Source organism: Podarcis melisellensis, assembly GCF_964234715.1.
Source record: "Podarcis melisellensis genome assembly, chromosome: 16".
Lineage (NCBI taxonomy): Eukaryota > Metazoa > Chordata > Lepidosauria > Squamata > Lacertidae > Podarcis > Podarcis melisellensis.
Window position 1 is genome coordinate 942,355 of NC_138533.1, and position 15,225 is coordinate 957,579.

General features: G+C 43.5%; 1 protein-coding gene across 1 annotated transcript; it reads right to left on the bottom strand.

Moving 5' to 3' along the window:
- Positions 1 to 363: 363 nt before the first annotated feature.
- On the bottom strand, positions 364 to 13,504 carry LOC309358870 (vomeronasal type-2 receptor 26-like; the record flags this gene model as incomplete). The annotated part of the gene is made up of 10 exons (XM_081892139.1): positions 364 to 1,265; positions 2,041 to 2,167; positions 2,305 to 2,532; positions 3,232 to 3,472; positions 4,298 to 4,338; positions 5,225 to 5,516; positions 7,167 to 7,316; positions 10,972 to 11,063; positions 12,088 to 12,315; positions 13,352 to 13,504. 10 exons carry the CDS (start codon positions 13,502 to 13,504, stop codon positions 364 to 366), a joined length of 2,454 nt encoding a protein of 817 aa, XP_081748265.1.
- Between the last annotated feature and the right edge of the window lie 1,721 nt (positions 13,505 to 15,225).

The following is a 15,225-nucleotide window of genomic DNA, read 5'->3' on the forward strand; positions in this document are numbered from 1 at the left end:
AAGCATATCATTCCGTAATAATTATGGACTAAATTTCTGAAAACAGCACAAATAAACCACCTCAGAAATGAGCCAAACTGAAATATCTCCTGGCTTTGTCATACAATTCTTATTTGACGATTGAAGGCATGAAGAGTAGAGTTTGTAATCTGTGCTTGACTAAACCCCTTTCCTCACGGCACATGCACTCTAATGTAGGGGGGCGGAATATGAAATCAGACAATAAACTTCCAGAAAGGATTAGTTCTGGTTAACAACTGTTTATGTGAGTTGAATAAGTTGTTCATGGTGATCTCCAGTGCCTTAAAATGAATAACCGATTTTAGCAGAATGTGAGGCATAGGCACCTACTGTTTAGCACCTTTAATTTATTCTTTGAATTAGCTGCCCCCTAGTGTTCAACTCAGGCCTAACCACAATGATAAAGCATTTTGGTAAAAATATACAAATCAGTAATCCTGCACTGGAAGCTAAGATGGAGAAGATCTCCACGGCCACCGTGTATTTTCCCTTGGTGCTCTGGTAGGTGGGAACAAAGGACAACCAAACACTGCAAAACAGAAGCATACTGAAGGTGATAAACTTGGCTTCATTAAAACTGTCAGGCAACTTCCTGGCTAGGAAAGCCACAGTGAAGCTGACAATGGATAGGAAGCCCATAAAGCCCAAAACACAGTAAAACATAATAACCGAACCTTCATTACATTCCAGAACAATTTCTTCGGTCATTGAGTGCATGTCAAAATGCAAGAATGGGGGAGAGGTTGCCAGCCACACAGCACAAATAGTGGTTTGAATAAGGGAGCATGACAGAACAATGGAAAAAGCCAGTCTTTTCCCTATCCATTTCCTCATCCTGGACCCAGGCTTGGTCGCCGCGAAAGCCATGATGACGGTGATGGTTTTGGCCAACACACAAGAAACTGCCAGTGAGAAGATAATGCCAAACGCAGGTTGTTGAAAGAGGCATGGTATCTTCTCAGGCTGACCAATGAACAGGAATACACAAAGGAAGGAGAGCAGGAGGGAGATGAGGAGACCGTAGGTGAGGCTCCGGTTGTTGGCTTTGACGATGGGAGTGTCTTTGTGCTTAATGAAGACTCCAAGGACCAGAACTGTGAGGAAAGAGAAGGAAAGAGCAAAAATGGCCAGACTGGTCCCCAAAGGTTCGTCATAAGACAAGAAGCTTATCTTTTTCGGAATGCATAAATCCTGGCCACGGTTTGGATATTGATCTTCTTGACATTGAATACAGACGTCCATGTCTGGAAAAGAAAACACGGCTTTTGATATATACATTAAACAACCCTTAGCATTCAAAACCCTATCTGAGCATAGGGTGCTAGGGGAGAAAGATACAGGGAAGAAACTACAGAGAACATCAGGCTACTTCAAATGTCATGTTATTGAAGTCATTGGCCCTTTTCTTTAGTCCTGAATATTTTCTGGTAATTGGTATTTATGTTTGATTCGTGTGAACAATTGTGATTCTTAATATTTTTTTAAAGTCCTAGAGGGAGGCTGGTCCTTTGACGTACCACAGACATCCCCAAACTCAGCCCTCCAGATGTTTTGGGACTACAGCTCCCATCATCCCTAGCTAACAGGGCCAGTGGTCAGGGATGATGGGCATTGTAGTCCCAGAACATCTAGAGGGCCGGGTTTGGGGATGCCTGACGTACAATGTAACTGTGTTTGTAATAAGTTATGGTTGGGTCAGAAACAGAGATCATAGAAATAAAAAATAGTCTTGTGACACCTTAAGAACTTCTGCATTTTTATGGCATCAGCTTTTGTGAACTAAAATTCACTTCTTCAGAACATCTGGTCCAAAGGAAAGCTCAGCCTCATCACTGCTCTCCTTGCATATCACAACTGGGAAGTTAGCATCATCTCAGTTTTTGTTGGGGTGTACTACAATATCATCTTACTTTCTCTCTCAGATGAGGCCATCTTCATCACCACTGAGCAGCTTTGGATACTGTGAATCAGAGCCAGCATGCATTTTTTAGAAACCTACTCTGTACTAATATCTCTTACCTGTTTTGTTTGAGATCTTTCCTTCTGGGCATGGAAGGCAATCATAGCAGCAGAATGGCGCCCCTTCCTTCTTTGTCTTACTGGACCCCAAATGGCAATTGTCATTACATACAGAAAGAGGCGGCGTCTGTCCATAAATGAAAGAAGATACTAATCTGGAAATGCTCTTAGTAAATACATTTGGGGAGTTTGCTTCTCTTGAGTACCACTTTCTCAACATTTGTAAAAGGAGTCAATGCATTCCAAGATAAGCATGGACCCTACCTGGTTGAATTTGTCTGGCCATACAATGATATCTTCATGAATAGTGAGCACATTTTCCTTGTGGGCCTGTGGGTCTACGCTTCCAACTTTCACTCTAAGAAAGGATTGGTTTGGGAATGTGACCCAGTTGATAATATCAAATCCAGCTGCTAATGACCCGTTTTCATCAAAGGAAATGGTTTCCCCAGCAGTATTGTTAAAGGAAACACTTCTCAGATAATGGTGCAGCTGAAAGGGGTAAGTAAAAAGAAAAAGAAAAAGGAAAAAGGAAAAAGGTGAAGGTTTAAGACACTTAAAAACGTGGTAGGTTTTTTGTTAAATACACGTGTGTATTTAAAAGGGATACAAAAGTTCAACGGTAGGCCAAAAAAAGACTTGGCGACTTACAAAAGTGTAGAAAGCTCTCCTGAAGGAGTCTGCTCAGGATATTACCTGCCATCTCTGTTGATATGAAAATGTCCACTTTCCTTTATTTGCCCGTCCTCTGTGCTTGGAGTCGAACAGATAAATTTCATGCAGCGCATGCGCCACAGCATAGACAGCATTGTAGACACTGTAACTGTGGCCGGTCATGCTCATTTCAAAAACTGACGCAGGGAGAGTCTCCAGCTTTTCCCTTCCAGTACAAATTCTCCCACCCATGTTGTCTACCAGAGGACCTGGAAATAAACAGCTAAATGCACGTTCCCAGAAGACTCTGATAAAGTCATATTCCTTTTCCAAGGTAGGATTTATTGCATGAAGAAATTTATGGAACGTCTGCAACTCCTTTGAACTTACTGCAAACGATATAGCACCCTGGAGGAAATCTATGTCCCAATTGCTCTGAAAGGGAAGAGATGTGAAGTCCATTTGTGCTGTCATAATCCAGACTTTTGTATTCAGTGGCATGTCCATAAATGTTGGGATGAATAGCAACATTCTCACAAGAATCATGGTCTGAATTTCACCATGGGCAATCAAGACGTTAGCAGTGCTATTCATGATCATCTTTGATTTTTCAATTCCATTTTCCACCATTTGAGGAACGTCATCGGAAAAAGAGAGTTTGGGGAATTTTTCTATGAAGTCAAAGCAGATGCCACTCTGGGAGAAGATGGGCAGCACAATCTGGGAAAACCTCTCTCCAGTGTCATCATCCAGATAAAGCACCCCAGTCCATGTCCACCTGAAATGAAGAAGTAACTGGAGAATCCCTTTATACTGATGGTCCACATCTGGGAACATCTGGTGAAAGAAAACTCCTTGATCTTTGCAATCTACTGCAAGAGCAGAACCATATGGGAGCTAAGTAAAGAGCAGATGGAAAATGGTATGTATGTATGTATGTATGTATGTATGTATGTGTATATATATATATATATATATATGCTTTCGTAGATTTTCACGGGTACAGGAATGCAGGTTTTGGTGTCCTCGGGTGTCTTCCCGTGTAAAAGTTGGGGTGTCTAGGCGACGTTTCGACGAGGTCTCACTCGTCATCTTCAGGCTGGTGCTTTCGGCTTCTTGTTACTGGAACAGAGCAGGATCTCAGTGTTTGAGTTCCTATAAATACTGTTGAGGGGGTGTGGTGTATAGCCTCCAATGTTCTGGGCAGAGAGGAAGTTCCCAGGCTAGTGTGCCTTTTCTTCTTTTGTATTTATAGGAACTCAAACACTGAGATCCTGCTCTGTTCCAGTAACAAGAAGCCGAAAGCACCAGCCTGAAGATGACGAGTGAGACCTCGTCGAAACGTCGCCTAGACACCCCAACTTTTACACGGGAAGACACCCGAGGACACCAAAACCTGCATATATATATATATATATATATATATATATATATATATATATGTTGAACGTAATCCGTTCTGAAAGCCCATTTTTCAGTCCCGAGATGTTTGACAACTGAGGCACGGCTTCCGATTGGTTGCAAGAGCTTCTTGCATTCAAGAGGAAGCCGTGTCAGATGTTCAGGTTCTGAAAAATGTTCAAAAACTGGACCATTGACTTACGGGTTTTTTGCGTCCAGGAGCCGAAACGCTCGAAAACAGAGCTATTTGGGAACCAAGGTTTAACTGTACTGTCAAAAGAAAACACATATTCCTAAATACAGTGTTCCAATCTAGATTTCATTTTTTTTTCTTTCATGAACCAGAAGGGTTCAATATATTATTAATTTTTAAGGCATAGGCTTCACATATCCAACAGAGATACTGTTTCTCCAACCTCTCCTCAAAATCCCCTCGGATGTGAAATCCCCCTTCAGGGCATCAATTGCCCCATCCTTTGTATCCTAGCCTTTGTATCTGGACATAAATTGGGGAAGAATTTGCTTGAACCACCCTGATCTGATATTCTTGAATTTGGTTGTGGATTGAAACACAATTCCCATTGGGAGTGTGCACATTTATTGGTTTTGCAATGCATTTGCATGCACAGAATTCTGTGTTTCTTGTAAAGACCATAAGATGCACCTAGTTTTTGGAGGGGGAAAACAAGAAAAAATAATATTCTGAATCTCAGAAGCCAGAGCAGCAAGAGGGATCGCTGCGCAGTGATCCATCTTGCTGTTCTGGCTTCTGGAATAGCTGTGCAGCCTGCATTCACTCCATAACACACACACATTTTCCCTTACTTTTTGGGAGGGAAAAAGTGAGTCTTATAGAGCAAAAAATGCGGTATTTAAACGCACTGAAAATTGTCCATTTTGTGTAAAATTGGGCAGAAAAGTGAAGGGGAAGGAAATATGGGGTGAAATGGCACACAAAGACATGCAATGGGATAGAGCAGGAGGGAAAGGGACCTATCTTTCAGTGCTAGGAAATGGCATGTAATTAACTGCTCAGTCCATCCCTATTATATATACAGTTTTCTAATGTTTACTAAATCTAAAATGTTGGGTTGGATGATTCTTTATTTTTTGCGTGAGCACAACTTACCTGTGGAATCTTGTAGTTCCACAGCATAATTGCCATATTGAGATCAACATCAAAATTAGGTCCCCCAATGACTGCTATAAGATTGTCCTGGACATCACACTTGTAGTTAGGGAAGAATTTGCCCTTTGTGGAGAGGAGCTCCATGGAGGCAAGATATGTTGCGCTGGAACTGAAACCACTGTTATAGAGGTGGGAGCCAAGGCTGATGTTGGGTAAGATCCGGGGATTTTCATTTATCTCCTTCAGGGCAAATACCAAGGCCAGAATGTGCTGGTAGTGGTGGGTCAGTACCCTAAAATGAGAGAAAATACGACCTTGAAGTGGCAATCCCTCTTCTCTTAATTTCAAAAATAAATAGCTGCCTTAGTTAACCAGCATTTATATTTTAAACAATTCAACGACAAATTTAATAAGAACTTCACTTTGCTGAGCGACACCAACACCTTTGTTACTTATAAAGTAGCACTCTATGCGCTGGAGCTAAGAAGATCAGGAGGAAGGACCTAGAAAAAAATAGCGGTCAACTGCAAAGGGGATTTGGATCATTAATTTGGCACAACTTACCTGAGAATCTTCTGCTATTCTATTCTATTTAATGCAACAAATAATTTTAGTAGCCGTGACCATGGTTTTATTTTATGTGTGGTGCCCGATGATTTTTATGGTTATTGTTTTGTTTATTTCTTGTTGTCCTCCTTCTGAATGATGCCATGGCCTATGGCTAGTGCAATAAAAATTTTAATTGGAAGAACTTCACTTTATTATAGCCTGTTCCTGACATTCTTTATGGGGAAATCTAGCAACACAGAATCAGATGCCATGCTACTACATTCAGTAAACTCTTTAGGTCCCGCAAAACATTTCATATGTTCTCCAGAACATAGTACCTGCAGCTATTAGGGTGATCTCTTGATAAGGTAAAGGTAAAAGTACCCCTGACAGTTAAGTTCAGTCAAGAGCGACTCTGGGGTTGCGGCGCTCATCTCACTTTACTGGCCGAGGGAGCCGATGTTTGTCCACAGACAGTTTTTTTGGGCCATGTGGCCAGCATGACTAAGCCACTTCTGGCGAAACCAGAGCAGCACACAGAAAGAAAGTGGATTTCTCTGAAAGTTAGAGTTTTTTCAAATTCACTGAAATTTCAGCTGAGTTAATGTGGAATGAAACTATCGAATTAAGCAACACTGATGAACGAAAGGAGAGGCGGTCTAAGATAACTGGATGGAAGAAGAGACTGTATTGTAAAATTTCAAAATATTAGATACAGTGGAACCTCTACCTGCGATCATAATCCATTCCGGAGGTCCGTCCGGAGGTCAAAATGGGTCGCTGGGAGAGGCACTGTTGTGCGCTGGCGTGAACAGCAATCGTCGCTCCTGCGCCTGCGCAACCGGCCACAAACCTGCCAGTTACTTCCGGGTTTGCCGCAGACATTGGGCAAAATGGACGCAAGCGGAGGCGGATGTAAGAAGAGGTTTGACTGTATTAAATAATGCTAAAAAAATCTGAAACTAGATCAACAGTTGCACCCAGTGTTCTCTGCCGTATTCACAGATGGTTAAACCATGGAGGTCATTTTCCCACTTTATTTTTCCCCAAGAGAGGGTTGTAATTCTGCAATGGTGTGGAAAGTTTCAAAATAAAAATAAAAATCTGAAAATGTTTCAGAAAATTCTAGCTTATGACAATTCAACTCAGCTGTAACAAGATAATTCAGACAGTGCCTTTTATGATCACCCACAGGAGCTGTTCTAATACACTGAGGCAAAACTGAGAGAGAATAAATGCACCATTTAATTAATGCTTTCAGTCATATACAGAGCAGAATGCTGTCATGCAGAAGGTTTTCCATATAAGCTGGAAATGCATATTAAAAGAAGCTGTGAAAAAGAAGAATATGAGGACAGATACACGATATGTTTAAGAAAACCCAACTCCTTACACAAGGTCATCAAAGAGCTCGGAAGAGAGACGTTGTTTGAAGTTTAGTGCACTTAAAAAATGGAAGATGTGTGAAATAATGCCACCAATTATAAGGTCTCCTGGCTGATAATACTTGTGATGGATAAGAAGAGGGTCACTAACATTGCATCTAGAAACAGGAACCATGCACACTGTCTGAGGAAGTAGCACTGCTAGCAGTATCAATAATACCTCCATCTTGCACAAAAAAATCTTCTTGATAGAAACCGATCAATCTCTTCCTACACCAACATCTCCATGATACTGAATTGTACAGTCTGGCTTGAATGACCACTCCCTTGGATGATTGAAACCAGGGCTGTATGGTGCAAAATTTCATTTATCAGAGCCTTGTGGGTCTCTAGCCCCAGAAACAGAATGGAATTCTCTTTATCTATTTATTTTTCCAGTTCTGAATGACACAGAAGATCTTAAATGCCTTCTTCCATCTGTGGTGTTTTGCTAGCAGCCAGCTGAACCGTCTAAGGAATTGGAGAAGTAGCAATTATAGATAATTCCATAACTATAGGGGAGATAATAACTTGCTCAGAATTCTGGATTCTCTAAGATGAAAACATATAGATCCATTTCAACAGAGCTCTCTCTTGGTTCTCCTTAATGTTAATGGGGAGACTAGGGACAGCATAGGTACAAGGGGTGGTTGCACTAGGTGAAGAAATTGCACTCGGTGAAAGGCCCTGATTCAGCAAAAGAGCTCAGTTTTCAGAGGCTGCCTGGTTTGTCTCAGTGTTATGTCTGGAGCTGGGATCTTAGAATAATAGGCAGGTAGGATTTTGTTGTTGTTGTTTAGTCATTTAGTGGTGTCCGCCTCTTCATGACCCCCTGGACCAGAGCACGCCAGGCACTCCTGTCTTCCACTGCCTCCCGCAGTTTGGTCAAACTTATGCTGGTAGCTTCGAGAACACTGTCCCACCATCTCGTCCTCTGTCATCCCCTTCTCCTTGTGCTCTCCATCTTTCCCAACATCAGGGTCTTTTCCAGGGAGTCTTCTCTTCTCATGAGGTGGCCAAAGTCTTGGAGCCTCAGCTTCAGGATCTGTCCTTCCAGTGAGCACTCAGGGCTGATTTCCTTCAGAATGGAGAGGTTTGATTGGCCATAGGAGCCATCCAATCCAGCTCCAGATGGGAAGTTTTAATTGGCCTATCAGGTATGACCTAGGTGTGAAAACAGGATATATAGCCTGGGATCTGGGTGGGGCCCCAGCAACAAACACACCTGAGGACTGACTGTTCTTATTAAAACTTGAATAAACTCCTTAAAACTGATGGGTCGACTCTGAGTATATTACACTCAGGTACGAAACAATAACCAAATCCGACAATAAAATAGATTTTTGCCTATGCATTCACTCTTATGGCATTTTTAAAATAAGAAACCATGATTGTTATCTTTTTGTCACAAATGATTGAAATTTGCTGGTAGAACAGCTGCTTCTAAGTAGATAAAGTCTTGCAAAAATAGATCGAATTTGCCATAGTCCATCATCGCCAATGCACTTTGCAACACAAAGCGTTTTATTTGCAGTTGTATAGCGGAGTCCAGAGACTCGTGTCTCTATGGCCCCATTTGCAAATGGCACAGTAGATAGTGTATTAATGGCATCCTCTAGTCTTGGTTCTTTGTTTCACATCTGACCCCTGAATTCCCTACTAACTAGGACAGAGGTTATATAATAAGTGGTTCCCAACCTCCCCCCCCACCCGCCATGCTCCATCTAAGCATCTCTAAAATCTTGAGGCCCCCCTCTGAGTGACATATAATTTTTATTATTCAAAAAGTGAATTCATGTTTGCTTGGAGGAAGCCTAAAAGACCATTAACTGTTCATAACTCATTCTCAAACTGCCCCCCTTAAAAATCAAACTGCCCCCCTGTGCCCCACGTTGGGAGCTGCGGAACTAGAAGGATTAAGAGGTGCAGTTATGGTAAATTGGGTAATTCTGGTGTAGTTCATGGGTCACTCATAAACTGTAATTCTTCTGGGACTCTGCAAAAGAAAACAAGTTGCTTTTTGTTCAGGTCTCAGCAAGATTCTCCTGAGCGGGATGGCAAAGTATTTATTATGAGTCAAATATATGTGTTCCTGTACATAATTGCAAGATTTCTGAATAAATTTTAGTCTATTAAGGCAGGGTCAAAAAGTTTGTATCCAATGGATGAGTTTGCACCCCTTATCACTCTTCTCAATCCACTCAAGTAGATCTAACAGAACTGTTGAAGAACTATTATCAGCAGGCAGGGGAGATTTTAGATTGTGATATGTAATATTGGGTATGTAGATAATTGGTGGTGGGTTGAGAAATTATATGCCAGTTAATAACCTCACAAAATGCCCCTTCTGGTTTCACATGATTACATTGGGGTCAGGACCATGGAGAGTAGTGGAAACGAATGAGGTGCCATGTGTGTGAATAAATCATGGTCGATTGAGATATGATGAACCAGGACCAAACTTCAGAAAATATGGGACTCAGTTTATATTAACTTCATGTTTTCAATTAATACATATCCAACTGACAATGACCTGGAAAGAAATATCTCTGATTTCCAGTGACAAAGAATTGCCTGGACCAGTGAGTCACTCTTGTCAGTTCTTAATTCTTTATTCTAATTAACTGCTCCCTGCTGTTCAGCTCAGGCCTCAGTAAAATAACATAGCATTTGGGGGAAAAGATGCAGCCCAGTAACCCAAAACTGGAGGCCAAGATGGAGAAGATCTCCACAGCCACCATATATTTCCCCTTGGTGCTCAAGTAGGTTGGAACAAAGGAGAGCCACACACTGCAAAAGACCAACATGCCGAAGGTGATGAATTTGGCTTCATTGAAACTGTCAGGCAACTTTCTAGCTAGGAAAGCCACCGTGAAGCTGACTATGGCCAGCAAACCCATGAATCCCAGAACACAATAAAACATGAGAGTGGAGCCTTCATTACATTCTAGTATTATTTCTTCAGTCATTGAGTGCATGTCAACGTCTGGGAAAGGAGGAGAAGTGGCCAGCCATATGCTACAGATTGTGGCTTGAATAAGGGAGCAGGAAAAAACAATGGAGCTGGCCAATTGTTTCCCCAGCCACTTCCTCATGCTGGACCCTGGCTTGGTGGCCATGAAAGCCAGAACCACAATGGCAGTTTTGGCCAATATGCAAGAAATGGCAACTGAGAAGATCATGCCAAAAGCAGTTTGCTGAAGGAGGCAGGTGACTTCCTCAGGCTGGCCAATGAAGAGCAGAGCACAAAGGAAGGAGAGCAGGAGAGAGAGAAGGAGAACGTAGGTGAGGTTCCTGTTGTTGGCTTTGACTATGGGAGTCGCCTTGTGTTTCACGAATATTCCAAGCACCCCAGCTGTGATGGAAGAAAAGCAGAGAGCAAAAGTGGCCAGACTGATCCCCAAAGGTTCTCCAAAAGACAAGAAAGTTTCATCTTTTGGAAGACATCCATCCTTGTCACTGTTTGGATACTGATCTTCGGAGCATTCAAAACAGTCGTCCATGTCTGAAAAAGAAAAAAGAAAAATACTATACCATACTTGTGAAGCGTTTTGTGCCCAGAAGAAATCAAGGCAAATGGTCAGAAAGCCTTGAATGATGGCTGCTGGATCAGTACTGGTAAAATATATATAGGTATTTGGCCCAATTATTTCTATATACAAGAGGGCTTGTAGGTCTTCACTACAAGTGAAAGAAGAGAAGTTCATCACCTGGATATCACCAATCATAAGTTCTCCCTGTTTCCATCATTTCCTGCTATGCTGAAATCCTTACCTCTGCATTCCATGAGCATATGAGACGATGCTCCAAAACAGGAACAACTGAATGGTATCTTCGGACAGCATTCTCTTACCATCCTTCTCTACCTATTTTGATTTTCATGTACTGGATCATACTTCACAATGCTTATAAGTAGTGTACCAATAAAAAATAATACATCTCCTACCCTTCTGGTCTGAAATCTTCCCTTCTGGGCACGGGATGCAATCATAGCAGCAAGGTAGCTTTCCTTCCTTCTTGGTCCGACTGTAGCCCAATTGGCAATTCTCATTGCACAGAGAAAGGGGTTGTGCCTGTCCAAAAAGGAAAGAAGATGGCAATTTCTGACTTAAACATGCCATACCTGTTCCTCAGATGGGGCCAAATTTACCCCCCTGTTTCCCACACAGGCAGGAAGTCTGAAGTGCCAATCAGATCAGGATGACCATTCATATCCCAAGGAGCTGCTGCCCTTGGTCCTTCTGTTGTTCGCTTCACAGCAATTGCCCTCCCACTGTCTGATACTGAATGTCCCCTGCTGAACACTGAGCATGCCACAAACACCCTGGACCCACTTTTATGGGGCCTTTGAGTACTTTGGCTCACACCTCACCCGTGGGTTCTTGGGTGTTTCTGCTCTTCATCCAAGTTGCCAGTGTTTCCTGGTTCTGTGTGTCTTCCTTTCTTCTCACAATTATATGTTCCAGACTTTGGGTGATGCCATTTGCTTCATCACTTCCTAACCATGTTAGTTTTTTAGCTGTGGCTCCTTTGAACATTATCTGAGAATCTCAGAGACCCAAACTAGGTATTGTTATGTTATGCTACAGCAATGTTTGGGGTAACAATGAAGAACAGTGATGAGGTTCTTCTGTACTTTGTTTTCTTTTTTAAAAATCAGTTATTGATAAGCCCACCTATCCAACTTCTTTCTATATCACATTTTGCCATTGTAAGCTTCCCACTGCCTGTGCTGTTTTCAGTTGAATGTTGGTTCCCCGTCTTCTTCAGGAGGTGAATTAAATCAAATCTAGTTGCATCTTGGAATAGCTGTTTCAGAGTCTGAATAGTGGACGCCCTTTTTTTTTAGCCTTGAGGAAATGTCTGGAGACACTCTGAAATGGACCTTACCTGGTTGAACCTGATGGGCCAGGTGATGGTGTCATCATGAATGGAGAGTCTTTTGCTTGGGGGAGCCTGGGGGTTCCTCATTCCAACCTTAACTCTGGAAAAGGAGTCATTTGGGAATGTGATCCAGTTGATGATATCCAACTCAGTTACCAAATCTCCCTTCTGGCTAAATGAAACCTCTTCCCCGGCACTATTGTTAAATGAGACGCCTCTCAGAAAGTGGTGGAGCTAAATTAGTGAAGAGAAGAGGGAAGAAATCCACAAGGGTATTAGAAAGATACAGGATGATATTATTTCCCTCCATTTGTTGGCATCTGTCGGTCTCGAGAACAATGGAGTGTGCTTCCAGGGGTGAGGTCAACCTGCTGTGTTAGCAGACTGAAGTGACCTCCCCGGGGTGCAAGCCTGGACTGTCCTGGGCTGCCCAGAGGACAAGGCTCCCCTCTCAGTCTTGCTGATGTGGTCGAAAGGAAAGCAGAGCAGGACGTTAGGCACCAGCTTGGTTTCAGGGGTTGGCAGAAGGAAGCGTAGAAAATAACCTCCATCTGCCTAAGAGACTCCACTCGGGATCTGTGTAGGGCTTCCTTTTTAGCCTTTTATTCTCCGGAAGATATCCCAGAAGGCAGCAGAGGTGGAGAAGATTCATTTCAACTCTGCACAAGGTCGAGATCAAGGATTCTGTTTGCAGTAATTCTAACTGCTCACCCACACCATACATTTAAAGAACTCTTGTTACAGTCATGGTTTCCCCCAAAGAATTATGGAAAGGGAAGTTGCTTAAAAGAGTTGAGAGTTGTTAGGAGACCATTAAGAAACTACCGTTCGCAAGGTTCCTTGGTGGAAGTCATGGCTCTTAAAGTGAAACAAGAGTGTTTTAATGTTGCAGATGTGCCCCATGTGTTTTAAAATGAAAGATATAGCAGTCGTATCAGATAGCAGTCCTATGAGAAGAGAAGACTCCCTGGAAAAGACCCTGATGTTGTGAAAGATGGAGGGCACAAGGAGAAGGGGACGCCAGAGGATGAGATGGTTGGACAGTGTTCTCGAAGCTACAAACATGAGTCTGACCAAGCTGTGGGAGGCAGTGGAAGACAGGAGGGCCTGGCGTGCTCTGGTCCACGGGGTCACGAAAAGTCAGACATGACTAAACAACAAGAAAAAGAGCTTTCTAAACAGTCAAGGAACTATTTTTGCATCCTGAAAGATGGCAAACTATTCTATTTTAGCAGTAGAGGGACATTAGCAGTAGAGGGACATTACCAACCCCATGTTGCCAGGCTTCACCGCCTGGGATTTCTAGCGGGTCCCCGCCTTCGCCGCGACGGGAAGACCCAATTTCCACAGAACCCGTTCCTCCAGTCGGAGGAACTCCGCCATTCGCCGATGGCGCTAACCCGGAAGTCCCCGAATTTCTCATGTTACTCACGCAGAGGACCTACCACTTGTTTGTCCTTCCTCTTGCTTTGAACATAGCCAAATAAACCTTCTTTAGAATTACTTTAACCTCTCTTGCTTATTCAGAGCTTTAAGCAGCCTGATCTTCATCCTAAACTGTTGCATTTTCCTCCTTTGTGATTTCCCCTTTCTTCCATTTCTTACACATGCCCTTGTTAACTCTCAGCTCATCTGTAAGCTCCTTATGCAGCCACATTGATTTCCTTAGATGCCTCCCACTTTTCTTTCTTGTTGGAATTGTCTGCCTTTGGGCCTTCAACATTTCTCATTTAGAAGCTCCCATCCCTACTGGGCTCCCTTCTATTCATTCCAGACTATGGGACCTCACCCAGTAGCTCCTTAAGCTACCGGGGCCTCTATGCATACTTTCCACTTTGGAGCCAGGACATGGGCGCGAGTCAAAATGCCTCTACTGGGCTCCGGCAGCCACAGCTTCCTCAGGGCTGCCTTTCACCACCAGACTGCAGCTCCACTCCCAGCTCAGGCCTGAGCATGAGGTGGAAGTAGCAGAGAGAAGGAGGAGCAGGGCAGTGCCCCACCTCTCCTCCACTGGGCTCCAGCACTTGAGGACCTGTGAGGGCCATAGCTTCCTTAGTGCTACCCCAGTGGGAGGGAGGGAAAGAGCTGCCATTGAACGGCCCCCACCTCTGCCACAGGGGCAGAGAGCACCCAGAGCCCCTTTGCCTCATGCTCCCCCTGTGGCAGCAGCCACTCATGGCCCACTCCTCTCCATGTGCTGCCGCCACCTTCCTGCTGAGCTCACAGTTCCCAGGGGCCATGCGCTCTGCACCCTCCAGTGGTGCCAGCAAGCCACAGTTATCCACTGGGGCTGGGAAAGGCGAAGCAAGGCAAAACGAAGGGCTGTCCTTGCTTCCTTGCTCTGCTAATCTGGCACATCATTTTTTTTCAGTTCCCTCTGCTTGCTCTGATTGGAGGAGAGTCTGGCTTCTCCCAGCAGTCACCACAACTGCCTTCTTTCATTGCTAAACTTATTTAGACATGGAGAAGAGCAGAAAGTTGTGCTCCTCAGCGGTGGCTGCCCAAAGGAGGACACACGGATCCCAGGACATTCCTGGATCCAATCAGAGACCAGGCTGACTTCTTTAAATCTGGGATGCCCTGCTCACAAGAGAACAGTTGAGTGCTATGTTCTATGCATTTTGAGTTTTCACTATGGCCTTCCTCCAGCTTATTCACTTCTATGTCTTCTTTAAAAGAAGTGGAATTAAGTGGAGGGATATTAGGTGGACCTAGGAGATCAGGGTTAAAATCACCAATCAGTCATGAGGTTCACAGTGTGACCCTGAGCCAGCTGGCTGTCTTCTCCCTGCTAGTTTTTATAGGCCAGTAGCGACAAGGGTCGAATACCAATGGAACACAAAACCCACAATTCCTCTTTGAACTAGCTTTCCATTTTTCATTGAACTGGGAAGGTTCATTGGAACTCAGATTACTTGCTGAGGAACAACACTGTGAAGACCTCAAAAGAACACCCTGCCAACCTTTAGTCTCCAAGTACAGTGGTACCTCGGGTTAAGTACTTAATTCGTTACAGAGGTCCATTCTTAACCTGAAACTGTTCTTAACCTGAAGCAGCACTTTAGCTAATGGGGCCCCCTGCTGCTGCCACATGATTTCTGTTCTCATCCTGAAGCAAAGTTCTTGACCCGAGGTACTATTTCT